We start from the raw sequence: 13,447 nt of genomic DNA on the forward strand, positions 1-13,447 counted from the left end.
GGCAGATGGAACATGTACTTTGGATGATCAAGTGACTAAATTTAAGGTGGCAACAACAAAATCTTCAACCCATTTCGATTCACTTTGCTGCAATTTGATGGTTCAGATCCAGTAGGATGGACATTTAAGGCAAAACAATTTTCAATAACTTTGACACGCCATTTGAACAGCGACTGATTTGTTCTTAGTTTCACGTGGATGGATCGACTCTTTCTAGTATCGTTGGATGTCTTCCAATGGAAAAATTTGTTCTTGGGATTCTTTTCTACAAGCCTTGGAGGTTTGTTTTGGACCCTTCGTAATTATGGATTATCAAGGGTAGTTGGCGAAATGCGCGCAGCCAAATGGACATCGACTTCGCACTTTGGAAGATCTGGAAGGCCAGGTAACCAATTTGACAACTATTCAGTCTTTGCAAGGCGCGAAGCTTGATTCAATAAAAGGGTCTTCTCAACGAAATTGCACAGCAATTCCTAGTAGTGGAATCCCAGTTGGATGAAGCCATACGACAACAACAACCCCGACCTTTTCCCCGGAATTGAAAGTCATTTCTCAAGTGGGTTCCATCAGACATTCTTCCAAATTATGTCGTGCTTGTCGCCTACCAGCAGCCTGCCATTGACCTTCCCTTGGTCCCTCACTGTCATAATAACATCAATCCTCCATCACTACAGACACCCCTCACCAAGCCTCCCACATGTTTTGCTCTCTCCCTGGCGGCGCTACCCAACTCTCCACTTTGAGCCGCCTATCATTAGCGTCCTTGGCACGACCTCTGAAGCTATCACTGGGAAAGCTTATCCTAGATGGGAACTCAATTCGGTTAATTATCGTCTCTTGGATTTACCTAGTGTGCAGAAGGAGTCTCTTTCACGTGTTGATTTTGACGTCGAGTTTGAAACTTTGGATGTCTCTTTATTGCCTTAGCCCTCATTTGAGCCAAATGATTTGTTATGGTTGTTCACAATTGAAGGTCTTGGCTTCGATAACAACTGCAGGTTATGTTGTAGTACCCTGAAACCTTGAGGACAAGGTTGATCCGAAGGGAAAGGTAATGTTAGGAACCTGATTTTGGGATGATTGAGAAAGATATACAAAAAAGGTACGTTAAGTAGAATTAGGTAATTAAGATATCCTGTAATTATGATATTTTTTAAAATAAGAATTATAATTACTTTATTATGCAATTAGAATAGGAATTAGTATTCTTTTGAGAGTTATTTGGAGTCTAAATTTAGATCATGATTATCAACGAAAAATTTTGTGAATTAATTTCACTGTCTCTTGTTCTTGGAAGTCTCTGTTCCTTATATAAGTAGATCTTATCCCAAACCCTATCATAATTTCTCCTATAAACATTCTCATGCTTATTATACGTTTGATAATTTCTTAAAATTTGGGAGTATTTTCTGAAATTCAGCCAATAATTTTGAGCTAGAACTTCAAAACAAGAGAAGGAGATAGCGACAAAATAGTATCCATGTGGTTAGGTGTGGTTAGGTGTGGTTAGAGCACGTGAGAGAGATAATGCATCGATTCCCATGCAACCGAAAGCGGGTCTGTTTAGTAAACCACGAACACTCCCTCAAGAACTTTCATTAAACTATGCTTTCAATCTCTTCACTGTCTTCTTCCTCTTCTTCTTACAAACTTAAAAAAAAAAAAATATAATAATAAAAAATACAAATTCTATAGCTTTCTTTAGTTTACTTTTTAGGTAGCCTTAAATATTCATCTTAAATATAAAATTATTGACAAAAGTTTCAAAATTTTGACGTTGAAGCTGATAAAATAATGGAAGAAACATTTATTTTTGTTTTTTTACTGTAAGAGCGTATATATTTTTAAGTTGGTAAGCATGTACCTCCTGTTTCCCACTTCCGCATTTCCAGGATCCTCCTCTTTCTGATATTTTACTCCACTTAGGTTCTCCATTTTCTCGGGAAACTATAGAGTTTTCTCGAGAAAGTTTGTCGTTATTTTGAGTGTTAATGGGTTGTTGTTTATGGAAATGAGAGAAATGGAGGAGGTGATAATTAGGCAAGGGAGGTCTCTGGCGGAGACTCCAACGTACTCTGTTGCTTCAGTCATCACAGTCTTGGTTTTCGTTTGTTATCTTGCTCAAAAGTCTATTTACAAATTTGGAAAGGTATGTTTGGTTCATGAGAAAATGTGGGAAAGTAAAGAAATTCTCTTTTTATTTTTATCCTTTCTTGTTGAAATTTACTTGCTTATGTTAATAGTTTGGACCCACATTGTTATTTTCTTAGCTTAACAAAGAAGTGTCAAAAGGTCAAGAAAGTGACCGCTTTATATTAATGGCTTCTTCGGTTTCTCAGAAAGTGTGGGAAAATTAAATTGTTTGCTAGTTTTTCTCATTGGGATAAATGTTAATTTGTTAAGAAAAGGGGAATTTAGTTAGGGAATCTGTTTCGTTATTGAGAAAATGTGGAAAAAAACAATGTGTTAAGAATCCTGATCTTTTTCCCACTTAGGACCCACATGGCAGTTGCCTCGATTGTTTTCAGGAAAGTTTTCAAAAAGTTCGAAGAATTGGATTTGTTACCTAGAAAATCTAGAAACTTTGTAATATGTATTGATTTGATTCCAAGAAAATGTTGGAAATGGAAAGAAACGCCAAATTAATTTCTTTTTCCTTTCTAGCTTGGAGTTTAGATAGATTTCCCCAAGGTTTGGAGGAAATCAATTTTGTAATATTAACTCTGTTTGGTTGCTCGGAAAATGTTACAACGTGAAAAGAATTTTGTTTTTTCTTTTACAATTTTGGAACCAGAATAGCCATTTGGATTAGCTCACAAATTTTAGTCAAATGGGGTGGGAATATGAAGAAATTAACAATTGCCAAAAAGCTGTTCAAATTCGTAGAAAAATATTTATTTATTTATTTATTTTTTAAATTTATGTAGTGGTTGAAGAAAACAAGGAGGAAGGCTCTATTTGCTTCACTAGAGAAGATTAAAGAAGGTGGGTTTCTTCAATTAGTTTCAACTTTCACTTTTCTTGATTTAAAATTGATACTGACTTTTCATCAAGTTTCTGTTTGTTCTTTTGTTAATTTGGTTTAGAATAGCATTTCTTATATGGCATTTGGCTTTTGATTTGTGTGATTTTTATTTATTTATTTGTTTGTTTGTTTTGCTGATAGAGCTGATGTTGCTGGGGCTTATATCTTTGTTGTTGGCGCAATGGGCACGAGGGATATCCGAGATTTGTGTGAATTCATCACTTTTCAGCAGTAAATTTTATATCTGTTCTGAAAAAGATTATGGCATCAATGAGCATGTCTTGTTAAAAAGTTCCTTCTCTTTTCAAAATGAATCTGATATTCCCCCCAGAGGAATTAACACTCACACATCTCATCAATGTGGTGAGGTAAAATTCTTCTTTTACCATTTGAATAACTTTGTTGCACTCTTGGTTTGTGAATTAGCCTTTTTAACACACTTCTTGTTGATTGAAGGGTCGTGAACCGTTTGTTTCACTTGAGGGTCTTGAGCAGCTTCACCGTTTCTTGTTTGTTCTTGGTATCACTCATGTCCTTTACAGCTGCTTGGCTGTTGGTTTGGCCATGAGTAAGGTGCCTTCTTGTCTCTTTGTTTGCATCATTCAATAAATTCTTAATCTCTCCGTTTGAAGGTGGTTTTTTAATTGGAGCTTGATGATACTGCATTTTCTATAGTTTGTTCAAGATATTCATATTTTATTCAAAGCTAAATGCAATATTAATTGTATTTCCATGTCTAATAGGCTCGTTAATATTTGTGCTAAGGTTTATTTGTTTTTGATGACATGCTATTGTAGATTTATAGTTGGAGGAAATGGGAATACCAAGCATTTCCAGCGGCTGATGCAAGTTTGCAAGGTTTACAGGAAGTTCCTGCTTGTTTTTGTTCAATTTGCTTATGAAACAAAATGATGTTTTGATACCATTTTAATTATCTAACACATAAGAGCTTGGTAGTAATTTCACTTTAAGTGATCCAATAGTTTGATAGATGACAACTTGATCATGGTTATTTGAACTCAACTTCAAGTATGAAATAAGAGCTTCCTTCTGCAATGTGTGTTTTGTAACAAATATGAGTGACACACGCTAATTTGTGGTAGCGAATGGACAAAGTGTCAATCAGTTTGTCTTGCAGTTTCTCAATACAGATTAGTTCAACCAAGAAACATGAGGTCAATCAAATTAGTGGGTTGGGATTTATGGATTTCATGAACTAGAGCAATTATTTTAGACTATTTATCTTCTTATCCAGCTCGAGTCAGTACACAATCTTGCTTAGCTAACTAAAATATGTGCTTCTGTCATAATACTGCAAAAGGGGCTTCAGCAGCACTTGAATTGCCAAATAAAGAATTCCATGCAAATCAAAATCAACTGCATATGTGCTGAGAAGATTTGTATAGTTTTAGGTTGCCCCGTTGTTATATTACTGGTTGTCGTGCCATATACATAGACAGTAGTTGCACAAAATGCAGTAGTAACTGCATAATTGCCTCTTGCAGAAGAGACTTTAGCGAATGTGCAAAGGCCCCTGGTTTACTCTTGGTTTATGATTCATATCTACATTGTTAATTTTTCAATTATATCAGTTTTCTAATCTTCATTTTATTTTATAGAAAAGAAATTCAAGGTGATGCGGCGACAAACCACCTTTGTCTTCCATCACACATCTCATCCATGGAGCAGAAGTCGGGTTCTACTTTGGATGGTAACTTTTCTTGCTTTTATATGATTGACAAGTATTAGCATTAAGTAGTAATGATTTTTGTTTTTCCATTGTTGTGCTTTCTTCTCAGAAGCAAAAGTTAAGATTTGTAAATGTCTACCTAATTTCTGAATGATAGTGTCTAAGGTAAAGTTGATTATTGCGGTGTAATTATGCAGCTTTGCTTTCTAAGACAATTTAAGGGCTCTATACGGAAGTCAGACTACTTGGCTCTACGTCTGGGTTTCATCACTGTGGGTATCTGATTATTACTAATGCTTCATTATATGATACTTCTTTATTTGTTTTCTTTGCTTATTCACCATATCTATAATTTCCCAAGTATTCATGTGAAGTATAAGAACAGGGTTGAGGGAGAGGCCCTGGTACTTTGATAGAGAAATCAACTGAATCTATAGTTGGACCTAGAATAGATGGGAAGTATTTATATAGATGATGGCGTTGATGATACTCGACAAATTGAAAACCCTTTGTTCTGACTCTTACGCTTATATTTTTATTAGTGATGATAGTCATATTATTCTTCTTCACCAAAATACCATGTTGTCTTTATTAGCATGTCACTTGAAGTCTGCAAGCCATTACATTGTTTCAATTTTGTGTTTAATCGTTATCATCAATATATCAGCTATCTTCCTGGTTCAGTATTGAAATTATATTGCTTATTTTCCTTCTTCATCTTTTTAGAAGCACAAACTACCACTTTCTTATAATTTCCATAACTATATGGTTCGAAGTATGGAAGACGAATTTCATGGCATCCTCGGCATTAGGTATGCAGTCATCCAAGCTGAATTGCAGTTCTGTGTGTGATTTTTTTATCTGGTTCCCAGCACTGCTCTAAATTCTTTAGTTTTGCATTCATACATGGTATTTTACCATTTTTGGAATTGAATGAGACCAAATAATTGTGTAATACAATTTCCAACAATACCGATTTTTGTGTGTGCATTTGAGATTTTCTGGATATAAATTCTTCCAGAGAGTGCGGAAGAAGTAAAATAAGTTTACACTAAATTATTTCCAATTTTGCAGCTGGCCACTTTGGGGTTATGCAATAGTGTGCATCTTCATAAACATTCATGGTAGATTGTTGTATATTCATAATGCGAATGTCCTTTATCGATTAAGCTTTATTTTGTGGGATAATGAAGTCGTTTATTCTTTTGCAGGTCTAAATATTTATTTCTGGTTGTCTTTTATCCCTGCCATTGTAGGTATTCTCACACTTGTTAATTGTTATCATCTGATCCAATTGATCTCTCCCTAATAATATTGCATTTTGTGCTCAATTTGTACGTGTCAAAGCTTGTCATGTTGGTTGGAACAAAGCTTCAGCATGTTGTCTCCTCATTGGCCCTTGAAATTAAGGAACAGACAGGGCCACCCGTTGGGACTCAAGTAAAGCCAAGTGATGATCTATTTTGGTTTAGAAAACCGGTGATTTTGTTGCGGTTGATTCAATTTATTATATTCCAGGTGATTATTTCTTGTGTTATTTCATTCACATATCCAGATTCTCATCCACATTTGACTGTCGTCCTCATTTCTTTCCTATTTGTGCAGAACGCCTTTGAGATGGCAACATTCATATGGTCCTTGGTAAGTGTATACTTGTTCTTTCTCTGTGGTTTTGTTTGCTTGTGAAATCCATGGTCAGCATATAATTTGCATACGTCGTACTAATATTCAGTTTCGGCATTCTCTTGTTATATTAAGTATTTAAAAAAAATGACAAAAAAATGACATGATTAACACCTTATGTCCTCTTTTATGTACAGCCGATATATACTGATAGAACTCCCCAGTATCTCACTTAATCACACACACAGCTAGCAAATTTAAAAGGGACAAAAAGGAGTAATAATGATCACTGTAATCCTGGATCAATTCAATATGGTATTAAGGGAAAAGAAATGACAATATCCAGAACAATCCTCAATTACAATGAAATGAAAACAAATGCAACAGATAGTCCAAGCAATTCGAGGAGCTGGGGGCCTCCTTAAATGACAATTGATAATTCTACCTTCTGCTTACGTAAGCCTTCTTCTTATACTAATCAAGTAACTGAATTATTCCCTCTCTAACTAATTGATTCCTCACACACCACACGCCTAAACCCATCCTCCACTAACGCATGCACTCTTATTCCTTTTTACTCTTATGCCCTCTGTATTTGTACACCTTCTTGATGGGGGGTCTATCATATACCAAAGATCTTTAACTGATAGTTTTCAGTCAATGAACTGCTTAAAATAGACGATGTATTAACAATGACTCACAGAATACATAACTATGAGGCTAGTAAATAAACCATTTTGTGCTTTATAATTAATCCCAGAACATGCAATTTGTAATGAATCTGTAATTTTCTGTTGTTTAGTGGGGACTTGAGGAGAGATCATGCTTCTTGAAAAATCACTATATGATAATCATTCGATTGACCTCTGGGTACGTTTCCTTCTTAACTATGTACTTCCATGAAAATGTATGATATATTTTCAGTTATGCTACTAATTTGGCTCGTGCATATGAATATTATTTCTTTCTGCTGGTTTTTGGTATAATGCCATGGATCTTACTGTAATTTCAACAAATTAATTAGTATAAAGCCACTGAAATAAGACAATTATTTTATCTGGATTAACAATTCTTGGCTGCTATTATTAGTATTCCATGCCTTGGTCCTTCACTTTGTTTATCATTTTTCTTTGAGATAATCACCCTCATTGGCTCATCTCATAGAAATAATTTCTTGTAGCTATCTATCGCTGATTGAAAACATGTGCTTTCCAGAAAACTTCTCTGTTTATAAGAATATACTCTTCTTCAACTTTCTCAGTGGTTCTTGCATCGATTTACACAGATTATGTTTTGTGTTTTGATCATGATTATGTTGAGAGAGCAAATTATGTACATAAGTAATGAGATGCTATCAGCTTCAAGCAAAAATGATCCTTTAACACAGTATAGAGCTAAGGTACACGGCTCAAAGTGAAAAAAAAAAAAAAAAAAAAAAAATCTTCTTTTAGATATATATATAATGTGCAAACAGATTAGTTATATGTACTTTTAGATGGAAAAAACCATCTTATATATGTATTTTATTTTTATAAATGCAGGGTTCTTGTTCAGTTCTGGTGCAGCTACAGCACAGTCCCACTGAATGTGATTGTGACACAGGTTTGCCTAAGAACTTTTACAAACAAATATTGATACTAAAATTAAATTGGCATTTTTGAATTGAAATAGTACATCTATGCTATACATGTTTCGTAATTTACAAACCTCTATCTTCTGGTGTGCTTATTGAAACTTTAGCTTATGTTTCTGACTAAGGAATAAATATGACTTCATTTTAAACTCTTGTAATTTTAGGATTCTAAGCTGATAGCTCTTTGACCAATTCAGATGGGATCTCAATGGAAGAAAGCTCTGGTGGCGGAAAGTGTGAGAGAGTCGCTCCATAGTTGGTGTAAGAGAGTAAAGGAGAGGTCTAAACACGACTCATTGCATTCACGCACTACAAGGTCTATATGCTCACTCGAATCAACAATTGATGAAAGAGATGAAATAATGGTGGCATCCAGTACTTTATCTAGGAGTTCTTCCATGGAGTCACTGAATCAAGTAACTATAACATCAACTGAACAGGCAGAGTCTGTTCTTCAGACCTCCGAACATCCTGAAACTGAATTGTCATTTAGAGTGCAAGAGTACTTATCGGATACTATAAACATTAATGCCTTAGAACCTCCCATTACTGATGAAGAAGAAGAAGGTAGTACAGGCAATGGAGAGGAAGGGAAAGTTGAGACTCTTTATGACTTATTTCAGAAGACCTGAAACACATCCTTTCTGGGTTCAGATAATTTTTGGATAGCCTTATCAGTTAGGTTTCATTTATGGCATTAAAATGTGCAACCAACTTGCTTGGAATACTGATAATGCAGAATGAATGGTGTAAAATAATCTTGTATTGGAAGGTTGTAATTGTTAAGCCTGGCATAACTTCTTGACCCACATTGGTATGAGCCACGAAAATAGGTTTTTATTTATTCATAATTCTAAGATACAAAAGAAAGTTACAGAGAAATGGCAATGAAGTTGGGTAGTATTTTCATCTTATAATGTTCTTTATAAGAATTAGCGGTTTGCTTTCCATTGCAAAATGTTCTTTATTTTACTCTCCACTTATCTCAAACAAAGAGAACTGGACCTTTCATTTGTTATCTTATCTATAAACCAACCTGATTGCTAATGAATTCAGTTAAAATATTAAGAAATTTATACTTAGCTGTAACTTAATGTTAGAGTACCTAGTTCTGTAACCATATTGCGAAGGATTTGGATTCATTGCTGCATTTCATGGTTGAGCATGAATGCTTCATATTTGAACAAAAACATTATAGTTACTGGGAAAAAGCATCATATTCATCGTCTCTGGGAATTCATGGATGAAAACACTTGAAATAAGAAAAAGTGCTATTCTGACTAGATTAAGAACACTGTATACTGAAAAACACAGAAAATACTTAAAAAATAAGTAACTTAGTAACTTACCAGAAGTATTCTTTTTTTTTTTTTTTTTTTTTTTTTTTTTTTAAAACACAAACCTTGACGCTGGTGCTTCTGGCAGTGCTTAATAAAGCACTTTCAAGTACTTAAAATTAATCCAAAATGAATTTTTGACAAGATAAAAACACTTGCTTCCTGGTTGAGTTGACCATGGATGCTTCATATTCGGAAAAACCTCATAATTACTGGGAAAAAGCGTCATATTGAACTCCGCGAATTCATGGATAAAAACACTTTTAAATTTTTGTAAGTCCTTTTTTGACAAGATTAAGAACTTTGTAGGCTTAAAGACACAGAAAGTCCTAAAAAAAATATTAACTAGCTTACCAGAAGTGTTCTTTTTAAACACAACCCTTGCGGAAAATCATAATGCGGTGAGACCTTCTCATATAAGTTTTGTTAAACATGAGACTATTCGAATAAGGTAAACAAGCAAACCTAAGTTTCTAATCAGTAGCAAAAGCACGAGTAAATAACTGAAAAGTAATAAGAGAGCAGGAGAGAAACTATACACAAGAAATTATAGTGGTTTGGTAATAAAAAATTGATTACCTACATCCACTCTTCAGGGCAATAAAGAAATTCACTATGAGAAAGAAGAAAACATTACAGAGCTTACAAATCTCATACTTACACACTGATTCTCGAGAAAACCCTATGTAATACACGCGAAATCCCAGATGTTCCTCACCTCTTATACATTGCAGAAAATCAGAAATTAATGGATGATTTATACACAGAAAAGGAATATAAAATAACAAACTAAACCTACTAGCACCGTTAGATCCCATCATACGATCTTCAATGTTAAACCATTTGTAATAACCTTTCTCTCTCTGTAACCAAGAGAGAATAATCGAGAAATGGAGCATAACAACTATGTCGACCAAAAAAAATTTAGGTTACAAAAAAACCTAATCGGGAAATCCCCCAATTGCCCCTTTTCTTTTTATCAAATAACTTTGACCATCCAAGTAATAATTCTGATTTCTATATATGCATAAGTCAAATACCACATTACAACAAATCTCTACTTTGGCATTTGATTTTGCCATCCCTCACTGTCTTGGTAATCTGTCTTTAACTTTCTTCAATATGCAGTAGGCTCTTAAAGAGCCTTAGCTTGTCCAAAGAAAGAACTTTGGTGAACATATCTGCTGGATTTTCTTTACCAGGAATTTACCACCTTAATAACTTTGTCTTCAATCAAATGCTGGATCTTTGATGGAGGTCTTCATCAAGGTCCTGATCGTCTTTCTTGGACGTTCCACTTCCACTTCCATTGTACTTGTTCTTAAATAAAGAAAAAAGCTTGCCAATTTTTACTTAACGTCAGTCAAATAAGACATATAATCATGTCTTAAATGCTGGCCTATCTCAGTAATTATACAGTTAACTACGTGTAATTTAAACCTATGATCTACAACAAGGCCTAATCCATATAAGAATGGAATATCTAACCAATATTTCTACTTTTTTTCTTCCATCTTTAAGACAATTTCCATTAAAACGTCATTATATCTATATTTAGCAAAAGTTTTAAAAATTTGAAGTAAAATATCTACCGCTAAATTAGTAGTCGGATAATAAATATTACTTAATGTATTAGTGGAATCATAAAAAATTTTAATAAATGAATAAAAAAGTTCACAAACCGCCCAATCATCATAGCTAACAACTTCCTCTGGATGGTTCTTCCGGTTGATGAAATTTATAATTTGTCTTGCGATTGGCAAATCTTTTTCTAACATCAAGTAGATGGAATTCCAATGGATAGACATGTTCGTACATAACTTCAAAGGTTGAACCAATGGGTTCTCTTGCTTATAACATTTGATGTACTCTTGCCATCTTTTATTGCTATCGCCGATGATAAATCCAATAGTCGCGCACACCTTCTCCATCTTCGAATGTATAGCATCTAAACCTACTTTAACAATCAAATTGATGATGTGGCAAGTAAATCTATGGTGAAAAAATTTGCCTTCACCACGCAGATCCAATCTCTTTTCAAATAAAGAGATTGTCGCGGTATTAGCAGTTGCATTATCAAGTGTTAGTGCTACAACTGTATTAGTTAATACATAATCTTGTAAAACTTTAAGAATTGTAAAATAGATAGTGTCAGCACGATGTTTTTCACATAATGGTTTCAAACCCTTTGATTTTTGTTGTAAACCCCAACTATGATCTAAGAAATGTATTGCGACAGTTAAAAAATCTGTTTTTGATCTACAAGCTCATATGTCTAATGTAAGTGCAATAGATATATTCCTAAAATTTTGAAATTCGTTTTTAAGTTTAGTATTTATTTTGTTATAAAGTTTTAGTATATCTTTCTACTTGTACTTCTACTAACAGGGGTATATGTTGGACAAAATGCAGTTTTAATCAGGTGAATAAAATAAGGATTTTCAAATAAACAAATGGGAGAGTCCGTAGGACCTATGTATCTTGCTATCTCTTCTCGTTCAACATGTGCATTGTATTGCCATGTTGACAGAGTTGAGGATTAAAATTATGTTGAATTTGAATTTGCCTACCTGATCCGGTTGAAGATGTACTGGACAACTGCATTATTTGAGGGTGCTTCTTCTCCAAGTGTCGTCACATCGTCGAAGTCCCCTTCTTAGTGCCAATAATAGTTCCACAAAAATTACATACCCCACACAATACTTCCCCCTTCTCAATTGTCTTTGGCTGATTTGATTTGGTGAAGTGTCGCCATACATTGGAGATGACCCTCTTTGACGGTTGGGGGGTTGGGCCATGCTCGTGCGTGTTGAGTCGTAGCTCGCTTGTGTTTAGCTACACCTCGTCCCAGCCGAATGTGGTTGTTAAATTGCAGTTGCTGCCTCTGGAGGAAATGTTGAAAATGGATTGAACCGTTCAATTTCTTCGATGGATGGAATGTAAAATTCATTTGGAGATGATCATCCGAATGCATTATTTCGGGAATCTATTATGAATTTATGATAAAATAATAAAAATTAAAATGGACAAAAAATTAAATAATAATATGAATAAGAGATGATATTGAAAAATACAAAAAATTTTATAATACAAATAAATAAATAAATAATATGAATAAATTATAAATATAAATATAAATTGAATGAGAATTTGATTGGAGATTTGGAGTAGAGAGTAGAGAGATTGAGTGGTGTGGAAAATCCAGATCTACAACACCATTGTTGTCACAGTAAAGCATAACTGGATCAACAATGCTCGGAACCACTTCAAGTTCTATAATGAACTTCCCGATTCAAACAACCTTTTTGGCCGCATCATTCAATATTATGTATTGAACTTCCATTGTAGAATATGCTACAATGCTTGTTTAGAACGTTTCCAACTCACTGCAGCCTATTTAGATAGAACACATATCCTGACCGCAATCTATTATCATCCTTGTTAGTTTGAAAACTGGCATCACTGTATGCTTTTACAGTGTATCCTTGCTAGTTTTAATCAGGTGAATAAAATAAGGATTTTCAAATAAACAAATGGGAGAGTCCGTAACAACTATGAATCTTGCTATTTCTTCTCGTGCAACATGTGCATTGTATTGCCATGTTGACAGAGTTGATAATTAAAATTATGTTGAATTTGAATTTGCCTACCTGATCTGGTTGAAGATGTACTGGACAGCTGCATTATTTGAGGGTGCTTCTTCTCCAAGTGTCGTCACATCGTCGAAGTCTCCTTCTCAGCACCAATAATAGTTCCACAAAAATTACATACCCCACACAATACTTCCCCCTTCTCAATTGTCTTTGGCTGATTTGATTTGGTGAAGTGTCACCATACATTGGAGATGACCCTCTTTGACAGTCGGGGGGGTTGGGCCATGCTTGTGCGTGTTGAGTCGTAGCTCGCTTGTGTTTAGCTACACCTCGTCCAAGCCGAATGTGGTTGTTAAATTGCAGTTGCTGCCTCTGGAGGAAATGTTGAAAATGGATTGAACCGTTCAATTTCTTTGATGGATGGAATGTAAAATTCATTTGGAGATGATCATCCGAATGCATTATTTCGGGAATCCATTATGAATTTATGATAAAATAATAAAAATTAAAATGGACAAAAAATTAAATAATAATATGAATAAGAGA

At 34.4% G+C, this 13,447-nt stretch overlaps 1 protein-coding gene across 1 annotated transcript; it reads left to right on the forward strand.

Annotated features, from left to right (window-relative positions):
• Positions 1 to 2,011: 2,011 nt before the first annotated feature.
• Positions 2,012 to 8,635, forward strand: LOC116113830 (MLO-like protein 4). Its single transcript, XM_031399996.1, has 15 exons — positions 2,012 to 2,149; positions 2,928 to 2,985; positions 3,167 to 3,393; positions 3,482 to 3,598; positions 3,823 to 3,883; positions 4,645 to 4,736; positions 4,913 to 4,987; positions 5,442 to 5,527; positions 5,790 to 5,839; positions 5,927 to 5,967; positions 6,063 to 6,233; positions 6,321 to 6,356; positions 7,141 to 7,208; positions 7,880 to 7,940; positions 8,169 to 8,635. Exons 1-15 carry the CDS (start codon positions 2,012 to 2,014, stop codon positions 8,601 to 8,603), a joined length of 1,716 nt encoding a protein of 571 aa, XP_031255856.1. The 3' UTR covers positions 8,604 to 8,635.
• Positions 8,636 to 13,447: the final 4,812 nt, after the last annotated feature.

The sequence above is a fragment of the Pistacia vera genome, unplaced genomic scaffold (assembly GCF_008641045.1).
Source record: "Pistacia vera cultivar Batoury unplaced genomic scaffold, PisVer_v2 Contig121, whole genome shotgun sequence".
Classification (NCBI taxonomy): Eukaryota; Viridiplantae; Streptophyta; class Magnoliopsida; order Sapindales; family Anacardiaceae; genus Pistacia; species Pistacia vera.

Bases quoted from the DNA above. Each gene is read 5' to 3' on its own strand.
- LOC116113830 (XM_031399996.1), top strand. From the start codon at position 2,012: ATGAGAGAAATGGAGGAGGTGATAATTAGGCAAGGGAGGTCTCTGGCG. The intron at 4,988-5,441 runs GTGGGTATCTGA...TCATCTTTTTAG, and splicing joins TACGTCTGGGTTTCATCACT to AAGCACAAACTACCACTTTC. The intron at 5,528-5,789 runs GTATGCAGTCAT...CCAATTTTGCAG, and splicing joins CATGGCATCCTCGGCATTAG to CTGGCCACTTTGGGGTTATG.